Source organism: Onthophagus taurus, chromosome 1 (genome assembly GCF_036711975.1).
Source record: "Onthophagus taurus isolate NC chromosome 1, IU_Otau_3.0, whole genome shotgun sequence".
Lineage (NCBI taxonomy): Eukaryota > Metazoa > Arthropoda > Insecta > Coleoptera > Scarabaeidae > Onthophagus > Onthophagus taurus.
In genome coordinates this window covers 19,312,641-19,326,176 of record NC_091966.1, presented here as the reverse complement: position 1 = coordinate 19,326,176, position 13,536 = coordinate 19,312,641, and the positions used below count along the sequence as shown (strand labels likewise).

Below are 13,536 nucleotides of genomic sequence, written 5' to 3'. Positions count from 1 at the left end.
TGAAACAAATTGTTTATCGCACACATCAAATAAATGCCACTACTGATCAATTAAAGGATGCGATTAGAATGCCGTTGCTTTAATATCTTTACATGAGGTTAGAAAAAGTTTTGATGAATTACTTGTTCGTTTAAAAGCATGTGCTCAACAGGGTGGTAGTGTGTTTGAGTAAATAAACTTACAACTTTTGCATTGTTAATTTGGAATTAGTTAATTGATATTAAAATAAATTTAATGATCTCAAATAAATAAAAGTAGGCAGATTTTTTTGGAAAATTGGTATTAGAGACTACCTTTTACTTTTGAACAACTTTCCCTAGTAATTTATTTCCTTATCTTCTCAAATAAATACACTTTACTCTTGTACCATTTAAAGTTTTTTCAATTTTCTGAACACCGCGTATAAAATATGTTAAATGTTTCTATCCCAATCTTACTCTAAGAACTAGCAAAATTTTTTATCAAGATTAACTTTTCTCGATAAAATTAAAAATAAAAAGGTTTTTCCTATTCAACACCTTTTCCGTGGACATACTGTATATAAGTAGGTTATTTATGACTAGTAATATGTATTACTAAACAGCATTTTGTATTTTGTACTACTGACTTGTGATAATGCTTAATAGTATATTTTCATTAATAAAGATTATTATTATTATTATTATAAGGCTAGCCAAGCTCCTTGAACAAACCGAAAATGTCTTTGCAAAAGCATACGTTAAGCATATGTAATATGTTACTTTAACACTCGCATCTAAAAAGTCATATTGCTTCATACGAGATGTATGTAATTCTGCTTTCTCCTTTGAAAGCTCCAAGTCTCTCACCCAATCATTCGGTTCTTCCTGTGTTAGAAGATGCTGTTCAACCCGTCCTTGACATTCAGTTAAATCACTTTGGAAATTTAACGTATCAGTACTTGAGGATTGAGATATATTGGAACTATGGGACTGAGATAAATCAGGGCAGTTGGGAATGGGAAGTGTATCTAAATGCGGAACTGGAAACGTGACAGATTGTACGTTTGCATAAACCCATCGCATATTTTTTCCAATTCCGGTTTGTTTACTTCGGAAATAATAGCAGTCGGTTGTATGACAAAGTGGTTCAATCCAAATCATTGGTACGCCAAATTTCATGTAACTATAAAGTAAAAAAGATGTGACAAACCTATGCGAAGATCCTGTGTACTAAAACTGATAGTTTTCTAAGAATAGTAAAATGCACTTGTACCTCAAATATCTTTTTTCAGGTAAACTTAATTCACTGAATAAAACGGCAATATACTTTAGGAATACCGAAAAATATAAAAACAGGAAAAACCTGGGCATCTTGTTATTGTAAAAGTACAAACTCTATGTAAAAAATAAGACGGAATTTCCGCGACTCTTCAAGGCGTTTGAGTGAATTTTGGATTGTGATTTTTGATTAAAAAAAACTGATTTTCAATTCAAATATCCAATAAAAATTGTAGCATTCCGTTTAAAATAACAAAGTTGTAGGCTACTTCCGGTACACTGGATGTGGCAGCCATCTTGAAATTATTTATATGAGAAAAATACAGTGGCGTCAAATGTACATTTTATGAATTTTTTTTTCTAGACTAATGTTATTATTTAATAAATACTATCAATTATTTAATTAATCAATTACTGAAATACGCGCAAGATTTATCATAGTTTATAAAAGTTATTGATATCTTTTAACCTAAGGTCAGCGTCATATATGACCAAAAATCAATTTTATTAAAACTTAAATCTTCGCAATCACTTTAAAAGTTGTATGCGTAGAAAATCTATGACCTTCACACACGAAAAGTTTATATAAAAACGTGTAATTTTAAATGCACGTAATTGTAGATTCCAATTCAAATCGCAACAATGTACATCGTAGTTGTGTTATTTATTCTTCTATTACTGCAATTTATTTACCTTCGGTTATGGAGGTACAGATCGCTGAGAAAAATTCCAAGTCTTTCTAATTGCCCCATTGCTTCAAGTGGAAATATTGATGGTAAAAATATCTTTTTAATAATTAATGTTTTAATTAATTTTCAATACAGATATGTTTGATAAAATGGCTTCATTAAACAAAAATATGGGGTCTGTTGTGATTGTTTGGAACACACCGATAACGCCAAAGTTATTTGTTGCTAATTGTGATCTTGCTCACGCGATTTTATCATCCACCAGTTCAAATTTAGGAAAAACGAAATTTTATGACTACTTAAAACCATTTCTTGGAAGTGGTTTAGCTACTTCTAACGGTAAATATTTTGTAATCACCACAATTAAAAATATTAGTTATTTGATTATAGTTCCAACATGGAAAAAAGAAAGGAAATTAACTAATCCAGCTTTTAACTTAAAGCTCATGGAAGCTTACGATGACATTTTTGAGCATCATGGAAATGAAATGGTTGATATTCTTAGGAACGAAGTAAATAAAAAATCGATTGATTTAGTCCCTTTTGTGGATTTATACGCTTTAGATGTAATATGTGGTAAAAGAATTATTAATTTATTTTAATTGGATATATTAATTAATACTTTATAGAAAGCATTGCTGATGTAAGGACAAATCTCCAACGTAAAGCCGACCTTGAATATTTAACAGCAAGGTCAAGATTTTTAACAATAGTTATGAACAGGATGTTGTCTTACTTTAAAAGCCACAACACATTGTTTAAATTTACGGGAGATTATAAAATTCAAAAGCAATGTGCTCAAGTTCTCAATAACTTTTCCAAATATTTAATTCGGGAAAATAAAAAATCGGATTTAAAGAATACATTAACATCAGATAAATTTAAGAATGTCTTGGATATTTTACTCGAATCAAGTCTTGAAAGGGATCGTGTTATTGATCATCTAAATACGTTTATTGTTGCTGTAAGTAAATAAAGTAAATTTATTAATGTTAATTGATTTATTGATTTTAAATATTAGGGTCATGATACTCCAGCATCTACAATTGCATTTGCATTATACGAAATTGCACAACATCCAGAAATCCAACAAAAGATTCTCGAGGAATCAATAAACATTTTAGGAAAAGATAAAGATGTAACGATTACTAAAAACGATATGCAACGCATGGTTTATTTAGAAGCAGTAATTAAAGAAGTTTTAAGGTTTTACCCTGGCGTAGCTTTTATTGAAAGAAAAACAGAACAAAAAGTAGCCGTAGGTAAAGACATAACAATGATTACTTTTTTCGACATGCCCCTAATATAAAAATGCTTTAGGCGATTTTATTATTCCACCGGATGTAGAAGTCACAATAAATATTTACGGCCTTCATCATAACGAGGATTACTTTGAAAACGCTAATAAACTAATACCGGAGAGATTTCTTCCCGAAAACAAATTGCAAAACAATTTCACTGCATTTATGCCATTTTCTAAAGGCCCAAGAGACTGCATCGGTTAAATAAAACTTACTTTATTAATTGAGTTTTATTAAGTAATGAATACTAATTTTAGGTAAAACATTTGCTATGTTCCAGATGAAATCCGTAATAAGCAAAGTTGTGAGAAATTTCGAACTGTTACCGACGAACCCGAAGCACAAAGTAGCTCTAACTAGCGAATTTGTTATTAAATCCACAACTGGGCTAAGGGTGCAACTACGGGAGAGGAATTTATGATGTTTTAATAAAAGTATTATGATGTCGTGTGGAGAGAGGGTTCAGTTTCAAAGTTTTATGAAATAAAGACTTTTTAAGGTTGTTTTCTGTTTGTGTGTTGATGTAATAGAAATATCCTTTTACTTCTGCAATGTTGGTTGCCTGTGCACTGCAGTAATAATAGTAATTCATTTAAAAATATAATTTTGAAATTAAATTTCTTCTAATAAAATACTTTGATATAAATTAATAGTAATAGTTTGATCAGTGGATCAAGTGGTGTGATGAGTGATATGACTGCGAAATCTCAGCGACAACTTTGAGAAAGATATGGTAAACACGCCCGGTGTTCAAAAATGCGTACTAAAATGAACAGTATGTACTGAATTCTGAGAGGAAATATCGGAGACCTTTTTGTTTTTAAGTCATAAGTTGAAACAAAACTAGTAAAATGTATTACTTTTATCACTTTTGAACGGTATTTACTACATTCCCTAACAATGCACTGATTTCAGTACAATTGTACCGAATAAGAATTTTGTACTGAATTGCTACTTTCACGTACTTTATCCCTGAAATTGTACTGAATTCAGTACAATTGTACCGAAACGGCAACACTGAACACGCCTAAGGTCGACCGGTGCCAGTAGTCGACCATCTGCAACTATAATTTAAAAAATAAAAGTGTAGTAAAACTTGCTCTATTAAAATTTGTATCAATAATTAGTTGCCAGTGTCTGTAACCCAAATTACAAAAAAATGCGTAAATACTGGTGGTCTAATTTGTTAGTTTAGAAAAGTGCATACCAAGTTAACCGTTTGAGGTAAGTAAACCTAGACTTTTATTTAGCATGACGTCTTTCATAAATAAGCATAGAAAGTATTATAATCTTGTTTTACTTCAATCTGGACATAGACACAATTTTAGATACAACAGTTTTACTATTTCTTTAAATGAAGTTGTTAAGAACATAGTACTTGTTTTTATTTTCGGGAGGTCGAACATAGGTTTTATAATTAATATAATCTTCCATTAGTCGACCACAGTGGACGACTACTGGAGTATTTATTACTGTACGAAACGTTTTCTAGTCGTCGACCGCTTCTTAGATTACGTAAAAATTCAAAATATTCAAAATCATAAACAGCTTTAAGAAGACTGTTCTCTCTAGTTAAATCTAATCGATTCTGCTTAACTCGACTAATAATAATAATTTTTATTTTTCATGGATTTTTCACGGTTTCAATAATTACATTAAAAATTTAATTTACAATTCACACAAATCCTTACAATTAATTATTAATAAAGATAGATAGGTAATAAAGATATGTACGCTTTTTCAGGAAAATGTCAAAATCAAACAAAAAAGTGTTCCACAGATATTCAAAAACATCTTGAACAGATGCCATTGATGCAATTCACAATGGTATGGGAATAAGAGAAGCATCTCGAAATTTTCAGTTTCCCAAAACTACTATAAGGCAGAATAAAAATGGGGCCTTTGATTATGGGGCCACCTACCATTCTCAGTCAAGAAGAGGAACAGAAATTACCTTTGTGGCTGAAACATTTATCCATGACAGGATTCCCCTTGAAGAAGGAAGAATTGTTGAAATCGGTTCAACACATTGTAAATTCAGACAAAAGACGAACACCTTTCAAAGACGGCAGCAAGCCTGCGGAGAAGTGGTTTAAGGCATTTTGTAGACGACAAAATATTGCCTTTCAGGAGCCGGAAGCTCTGTCAAAATCACGAGCAATAATTACAGAGGAAGCGATATGAAAATGGTTCAGAGAGCTAAACCACTTCTTAAACGAAAGTAATTGCAAAGACATTTATGAAGACCCTCGTCGGGTATTGAATGGTGATGAAACCGGGTTTTCCCTGTGTCCAAAATCCGGGAAGGTTTTAGCACCAAGAGGCACCAAAAATATATATCAAATAAAAAATGCCAATGAAAAGGAGAATATAACTGTACTACTGGTTTTTTCTGCGAATGGTCAAACATTATATCCAATGGTAATTTTTCCATATGTTTGACCTCCAGCTGCTCTAATGAAGTCGACTAACGGTTTATTGGTAAATCTACTAGTGGCTGGATGAAAAGTGATATTTTTACGAATATGTGGTTAATGGTGTCGATAGGTGGTTGAAGGAAAATGATGTGCCACGCTCTGTTATATTATTCGTTGATGGACACACATCTCATTTATCGTATCACCTAAGCAAATGGTGTGGTGAACATAATATAATTTTGTATGCTTTGCCTCACAATACAGCTCATATCATACAGCCAGCTGATGTGAATGTATTTAAGCCTTTAAAAGCTGATTGGGAGGCGACTGTTCGTGAATGGCAAAATAAAAATGATAATCTAAACAAAGCATTAACAAAAACTGATTTTTACCCTTTATTGGACGAATGCCAAATGGCTTTAAGCAATGTGGTATTTTTCCGCTAAACCCGAATGCCGTAGATTTTACAAAATGCATTCAAAATCGATTAGAAAATACAATATTGAGACCCATCGATTCGATTACCATGGAAGACTTAAATATCACAAAAAAGGTTCTTTCTCATTTTAGTGAGGTATTGAAATCGTAAAATATCGATGTCGAAAAAATTAGTACTGTCTTAGACAATTAGTGGACATCACAACATTCCAGGACCGATAGGCGAAACATATACTGTACAGGCTGTCCAAATTTCGATGGGTTTGCAGGGTATCTCAGTTATTATGAAAGATAGAAAGTTGCGGCTTTTGCGAACCTGAGCTACTTTTTTGTGAAACTTACAATGGCGCAAACCAAATTTGCATAGGCCTCTTCGTTTTTGATATACAGGGAGTGTTTTATAATTTACGATTTTCAGACACCTCCTGTATCTGATGAACCGAATCTGATTCTTCCTCAAGATATCAACGAAAATTCGAATATCGATAAAGTTAACGATAATAATCAGCCTGAAACTTCGAATCAGTCAATGCCTTTACAAAATTTGACCAACTTTGAAAGTCACTTATACTGGCCTGCACCTATTTGTACAAACAGAAAAATAAAGAAAAGTTACCGTCAGCTATTTTTTCAATAGCATATAGTAAATATTTAAAAAATAAAGAAAACAAGAAAAAGGAAGAAGAGAACAGAAAAATGGAAAAAAAGAGTTGTAAGGGCAGGGAAAAAAAAATCTATCGAAAAAAAAGAAAATGGTATGCGATGAAAAGCCATAAAATGCTCTGAATGTGATGAAGAGCTTATTAGCGATGTGGAAGAAGACGAAATGAAGAACATCGGCTGTGATGTGTGCACAAGATGGTACCACCTAAAGCGTACGGAATTCATAGGATTTAGTTACGAGGAAGTACAGTTCAAAAATTATAAGTGTTCCTTCTGCTCCTAATTTTGTAAAAAAAAATATTATTCCGGAATAAAGTGATTATTTATTTAATGAGCATATGTTATTGTCAAGACAAAATAAAAAATTAAAACATGAATTTTTAATTGATTTTTATAAATCAATTTACTGAAAAATTATAATTTTTCTCTTGACGAATTTACACGAACTTAAATACAAATGATAAAAAATAAACTGACTGCAGGCTGAAGAAATACCGGTCGACCACTGGACTTATACTGGTTGACTACTGGCTCCTTTTGAACGTATTTTAGGATAATTTTATTTTTATATTGTTCTAGCATGAATCGATTGCAGATTTCCAAAAATAAATATTTTACCTATCTTAATTTAAAAAGATCAGTTCATTGTGCCTTTAGTTCTATTTTTTATCGTCGTTTAACTTTGAAATATGTCTTAAATGGTCGACCACTGGTGTGTTTACCCTATATGCTTTTAATTAAGAATAAGTAATAGTATACAGGGTGATTCACATAAGAACCGACACAGAGCAGGGACATGTGGAGGACAATAAATTAAGATAATTTAACGCAACTTATCTCTCTACTAAGTTGTACCCCTGAGGAGTTATAGGCCTTCAAAGTTGGATCTTAAAGATTTAAAACATTGAATATCTTCGTAATACATTAAGCCAGAAAAACCAAATTTGGTATACGCTATGAGTGTACCGAGGGTATTAATTGGTAGCAAGCTGAGACCAATTGAGGCATTTCAAAGGGTTGATTAAGGGTGATGGTCCCGTAAATTTTGACAGAATTTTTTAACCTTTTGGTGGATTTAATACATTATTACCTCATTTCATGTGGAATTTAATTCTAAAACTTTTTTTAATCTTATTATTTTTAAAAAAACGTTGTCGTTTTCATAAACTTAAATAACTAAACGAAAGTAAATTCAACATTTTTTTTTGTTAATGATGGCACAATAAAAGTATAAAGAAAAAGAACGGAAAAAATAAACAAAAAAACTTGAAAACCACATTGAATCGTGATGGTATGAAATTACATATCGTGGCTGATGTAGGAAATTTAGCGTTTATTGGGATATTTCAGTAGGATAATGATTCCAAGAATTCCGCTTACATTGTGAAGGAATGGATATTATATGACGTCCGTAACCAATTAAAATACTAACTACAGCATCGGGTCAAGAACTTAACCCCATATCAAAATTCGAAATAAAATTTCTCCCCACAACTGACAGCTAACTTTTATGTAAAATCCGATTTGCTTTAATTGTTAACGTTATAGTATGTATAAGAATAACCTAATGCATGTAGATTTTTATAAGTAATTATAATATAATATATTTTGCGTTTTTAATCATTAAGAATAACTTATGCTATTTTTATGTAGAACATTAAAATAATTTAAATAATATAGACTTGTATATCTTTCCTTATAAAATTCATTAAATAAACTTCAGGAGGATAATAGTTCAGATTATCATTTTCTGGGGTGTATGTAGTCTTTATTACATTTTATTATATTTGAACGAATGTGTTAACTTGAGCATCATCAAATTTTTACCTGAGACTCACGCTTTACGTTTATTATCTTATTCCTATTGCGTATAGATTTTCTGCGAAAGGTGGTAGAACCAGATGTTGATTTACTACAGATGATTGGATAAGTTGTAGTTCATATAAAAGCTCTTTTGCAGTGATAATTGTTGGGTCAAATTACGCAAATGTTTTTCTGTTAACAATATATTAGTAATTGTCAAAATAGTTGTAATCGAATTTGATAAAGAAGCATGGGCCCTCAATATCGTTTGAAAAGAATATTGTTTCTGCTCTTGTTGATGTAATTGTTTAATAATTGAATTTAAATATTGGGTCGTTATATTTATAGGTTTTCCTTTAATGTTTTAAGGTTGTCTTCATAAGTTGGTAATATTCCTTCGGCTAAATGTATTTGTGATTGAATATTGGCGATGATCTCCTTTTGATTGTATCGCAATTCTTTTAATAAAGAATCGTATCTTGAAGCATTTTCTGCATCTATATTTCCCGTAATTGCTTTTATTATTGATCCGGCAAAATTTAGTGCTCCTCGAGTTTTTCGTACAATTGGGATAAGTTGATGTTCTTCGTAGATAATTTGGTTAAATAATCCTTGAGGTTCTCCGGCTAATATTTGTAATGAGTGTTTGGTGTCATTATCTGTTATATTGTTGATAGTATCCTGTAGTTGGTTTAGTTGTAATTCCAATTGGTAATTTGGTCGGTGAGCGGTTGTGGTCCAGTGACTTATTTGATTTTTAGCGATTCCTAGATGTAGTGGAAATAATGGTCCATCCAAGGGTGTTATTCGAACGTCTGCGCTGACGTACCAGCATAGTAATGTTATTTAAATTGTTATCATTTGTTTTTTTTTCGGTTGAGGTCCTGGAAAGCAGTCGACGATTTGAGATGGCTAGCTTCTCGGCAGGTTCCGCCTTGTTCAGGCATGTGGGCGATTGTAGCTTAATCCTCGGCTGAACGGTGCAGATCTTGACAACAAAGAACTAAGTTCACCGAATCACGTTTTCCGCATATTGACACGATTTGAGAGTCAACACAGAATAACACACACGATTGGGAATTTTTTAAAAAGCGATTTATTGTTCGAAGACAAGAACGAAGTTTATTTTATGATATTAAAACAAAGACTTGCATATAATTGAGTTCTATTCTACTTATATACTATTTTCCTTATCTTTTACGGTGTCAGCATTTTTCTTATTGTTGTGGCATGTGTTAACTATAGATATTATACGTCGAAAACACAATTTCATTTTGTCATTGGTCGCAAGTATGTATTACTGGTCAGCAGAAAATTCTTGTTGGTTACGTGAAATGAATTACAAATGACCTTGAACAGTCAATGTGTTGTATGGGATTATAGGTGACACTTTCATTATTGATGATGATACATTAAATGGAGAGATTTAGAAATTTTTTAACGAACTATCAGTAAGCTAAGTGCCAAGCAGGCATTATCGAAGTAATTGGATAGGTTGGGCCTCATTAATTGACCTGTTAGGTCTCTCGATATAACATTTCTTGATTTCTTTCCGTGCGGTTACATTAAAGACAAAGTCTATCTAGAAGTGCCACTACGTCGGAAAATATGAAGCAACGAATATGTGATGTGTGCAGACAGTTAAGTTCAAAAATGTTACGACAAGTAGATCCATCTTTTATTTATCGTCTACATATACATATGAGCATCGAAGCAAACGGACATCACTTTAAGCGCTTATTGCGTTAACATATTGTGATGAACGTGTATTTTATTATCAAAACACAATTTTTACATATATCATAGAATATTTCGGGAGCTGGTTCAAACAGAAATTCGTTAATTCAAAAATTCGACTTAACGCCTTTTTTGTTTATTTTTACTATCTTTTTTTTTTTTTTTGGTTCCATGACTTTTATTTTTTTATATTAACGCCACCTCTTAATACTATCATAAGTGATATGATATTATTACAATATGTTATTTTTAACCGTAGCTCATTTGTGAACAATGAACACCATACAAAATATTTTCCCCCTTCATATGATGAAAGTTTTATCTGAAACTTCTTCGATAAAATTGATGGTTATGAATTATTAGGTCGTCTCAATTTAAATGCCTCTCCCGGTATATAAATAATTGTTTGATTGAATAATGTAGGTTTGTTGAGTAATGATTAATATAGATGTATTTGTATTATAAAATAATTTTAAATCAGCTGATTAGATTTAAATCAAATGAAATTGTCGAAATAGATTAATTACGCAGTTTCTTATCGTTGCAAAATTGCAAAAAAAATGTTGTCAAAATATCTATCAATTACCCAATTAACTACTTATCAATTTGCAACAACTTTCATTGCCGAGGTCATAAGTAATCAATCAGTTGACCTATCTTAAAATAAAACATATTTACTCATAATTCTTCTTATTAAAACAGTTTTCCACGAACAACAACTTTTATATACGCACCCAGAAAGTCTATTACCAGTAAAATTACGAATTACCTAGAATCGAAAATTCTAAGTTTTTATACTAATTATAGATTTTTTCTAGTGGTCAGTCACGAAAATACAAGGTCTATATATTACAAAATAATCACGGTGTTAGTGTTATTCTTTATGTCTTTTTAATAACAAGACGTATTGTTGTTTAGTTTTGTTTATAAATTAAAGGAAGAGTTATATTATTATCTGAAATATCGCAATTTTTTTTAACAAATTCAACGCTGACCTTTGGGTTTGCAGATATAAATTTGAAAAGAACTGGAAATTTCGTCTATTCGTAAAGCAGAAACATTAAGACTATGTTACCAATAATATATTTAGTATTAATCTTTAGTTTTTTGATATATTATTTTATAAAATTTAAAGAAATTCATAAAATTCCTGGACCTTCGTTTTTTAATACATTCTTTAGAATTCTTTGGGGATCTAACAGCTCAAAAGGTAGGTGCTTATCAAATATTAAATAATTAAACACCTTTTTTTTAATCCAATTAGATGTTTTTAATCACTTCAAAAATTTAAATTCGACGTATGGAGATGTAGCTAAAATATGGATAAATCCATTAAAACCAACAATCGTTACAACAAATTTAAAATACATCGAATATCTGTTAACTTCTAGCGTTCATTTAGATAAAGCTAGAGTATTCGATTTTCTTCGACCTTACATTGGATTAGGTCTTGCATCCTCAACAGGCCAACAATGGAAACTACATAGAAAATTACTCAATCCAGTGTTTCATACAAAAATATTAGAAAAATATTTAAATGATTCCGAGAAGTATAATGAAAAATTAGTGGAAAAATTAAAAAAAGAAAAAGGAAAATTTATCGATGTATTCCCAATAATTCATGAACATACCATGAATGTATTATGTGGCACATTTTTACGTACAAAGAAACAATCAGTAATCGGCGAAAAATATTTGGATGCTCGAAGATATTTTTATGGGACAGTTATACAACGTTTAATGTCCTTATTATGGCAGTACGAAACTTTATATAAATTAACAAAGTCTTATCAGGAACAAACGAAAAGTTGTAATATCCTAAAAGCATTCTCAAGAACATTAGTTGAAAGTTATAAGGAAGAACTTAAAACTCGATCTTTAAGCGATTACGTAGAAAAGAAAGAATTTTTAGATGTTTTATTCGAGGACGGTAATTTTTCGGAAGAAGAAATTATGGATCAAGTTAACACTTTTATTATAGCGGTAAATTTTATTGATGATAAATTAAAGTTAAATTTGAAAAATTATTTTTTAGGGCCACGACACTTCCGAGTCATTAATGTCATTTATCTTTTTCGAATTGGCAAGACATCCTGAAGTTCAAAAGAATATACTTGAAGAATCAATTTCCATTTTAGGAAAAGATAAAAACGTTGAGCCTACTTATTCTCAAATCTTACAAATGAAATATTTAGAAGCCACTATTAAAGAAGTTATGAGATTGTATACTTTAGTTCCATTACTTGATAGAAACATAAAAGAAGACATCACAATAGGTAAGAATTGGGAAAAAAATTTTGTAGGTAAAAAACGATCGAAAATAAACATTTACTGACTGTTATTTGAGCAGCTTGAAAAATCTTTCGTATACGGTTGAATAGAAAACGTATTTCGTGAAATCTCACAAAGGTTAAGGGTTTTACAGCGAATTTCCATAAAGAACGAGAACTTTGACGTCTGTTTCAGATGGACGAACGATTCCTGCGGGTACGGATATCACAATATGCGCGTACAGTTTACACCGAAATCCCGACCATTTTCCGGAACCGGAAAAATTCGATCCGGAACGATTTATGCCTGGAAACGTTGAAAAGATTCATCCATTCGCCTATATTCCCTTCGCGTTGGGACCTCGCATATGCATTGGTAAGTTTATTTTTTAAAATCGAACATTATTTTATTTTCGTGTTTTAGGTAAAACGTTTGCTATGACCACAATGAAAGCAACAATAACAAAAATAATAAGAAATTTTGAATTGGTATCTTTAAATAAAAACGAAAATCTAGAAGTTACAACAGAATTCGTTTTAAAACCTTTAAACACGGTTAATTTAAAATTTTTGGAAAGAGAAATTATTTAGTGTTGTTAATTATTAAATAAAATTCTTCCTGAAAGATTTATTTTAAATTGTTTATTTAAAGTGTAAGATCAAAACGGTAAATTGTAGAAATTGTAAATGAGGAAAACCCGAAAAGTAGATTAAAAAGCTTGGTTGTGGATGAAAGCTGGCTTAAAGGCTTACCGTAAAAATTCGTTGACAGACAACAGACGTGTCGAAATATGTTGATCGTGGCATCACAACAAACACCAACGTAAATATTCTGAAAACGCGGCATACCACCAAAACAAAAAGCACGAATCCGCGTAGCGTTTTGCGCCGAGTTTCGGGTTGCGATATCGATTAAAGGATTAGCCGATCTGATGACTTATCAGCTTGCGCCTCGCGCTTTTTTGTTTGTTTTATATTAA

At 31.2% G+C, this 13,536-nt stretch overlaps 2 protein-coding genes across 4 annotated transcripts in view; one reads left to right on the top strand and one right to left on the bottom strand.

Annotated features, from left to right (window-relative positions):
• The window catches only part of LOC111414277 (uncharacterized), a 347,116-nt gene that overhangs the window by 148,607 nt on the left and 184,973 nt on the right, over positions 1 to 13,536 (bottom strand). The gene's annotated exons all lie outside the window — the stretch shown is intronic.
• On the top strand, positions 1,769 to 13,187 carry LOC111414283 (uncharacterized). Its single transcript, XM_023045590.2, has 12 exons — positions 1,769 to 2,013; positions 2,063 to 2,266; positions 2,318 to 2,503; positions 2,557 to 2,891; positions 2,949 to 3,189; positions 3,248 to 3,427; positions 3,486 to 3,639; positions 11,342 to 11,496; positions 11,551 to 12,269; positions 12,322 to 12,562; positions 12,753 to 12,932; positions 12,981 to 13,187. Exons 1-12 carry the CDS (start codon positions 1,881 to 1,883, stop codon positions 13,145 to 13,147), a joined length of 2,895 nt encoding a protein of 964 aa, XP_022901358.2. The 5' UTR covers positions 1,769 to 1,880; the 3' UTR covers positions 13,148 to 13,187.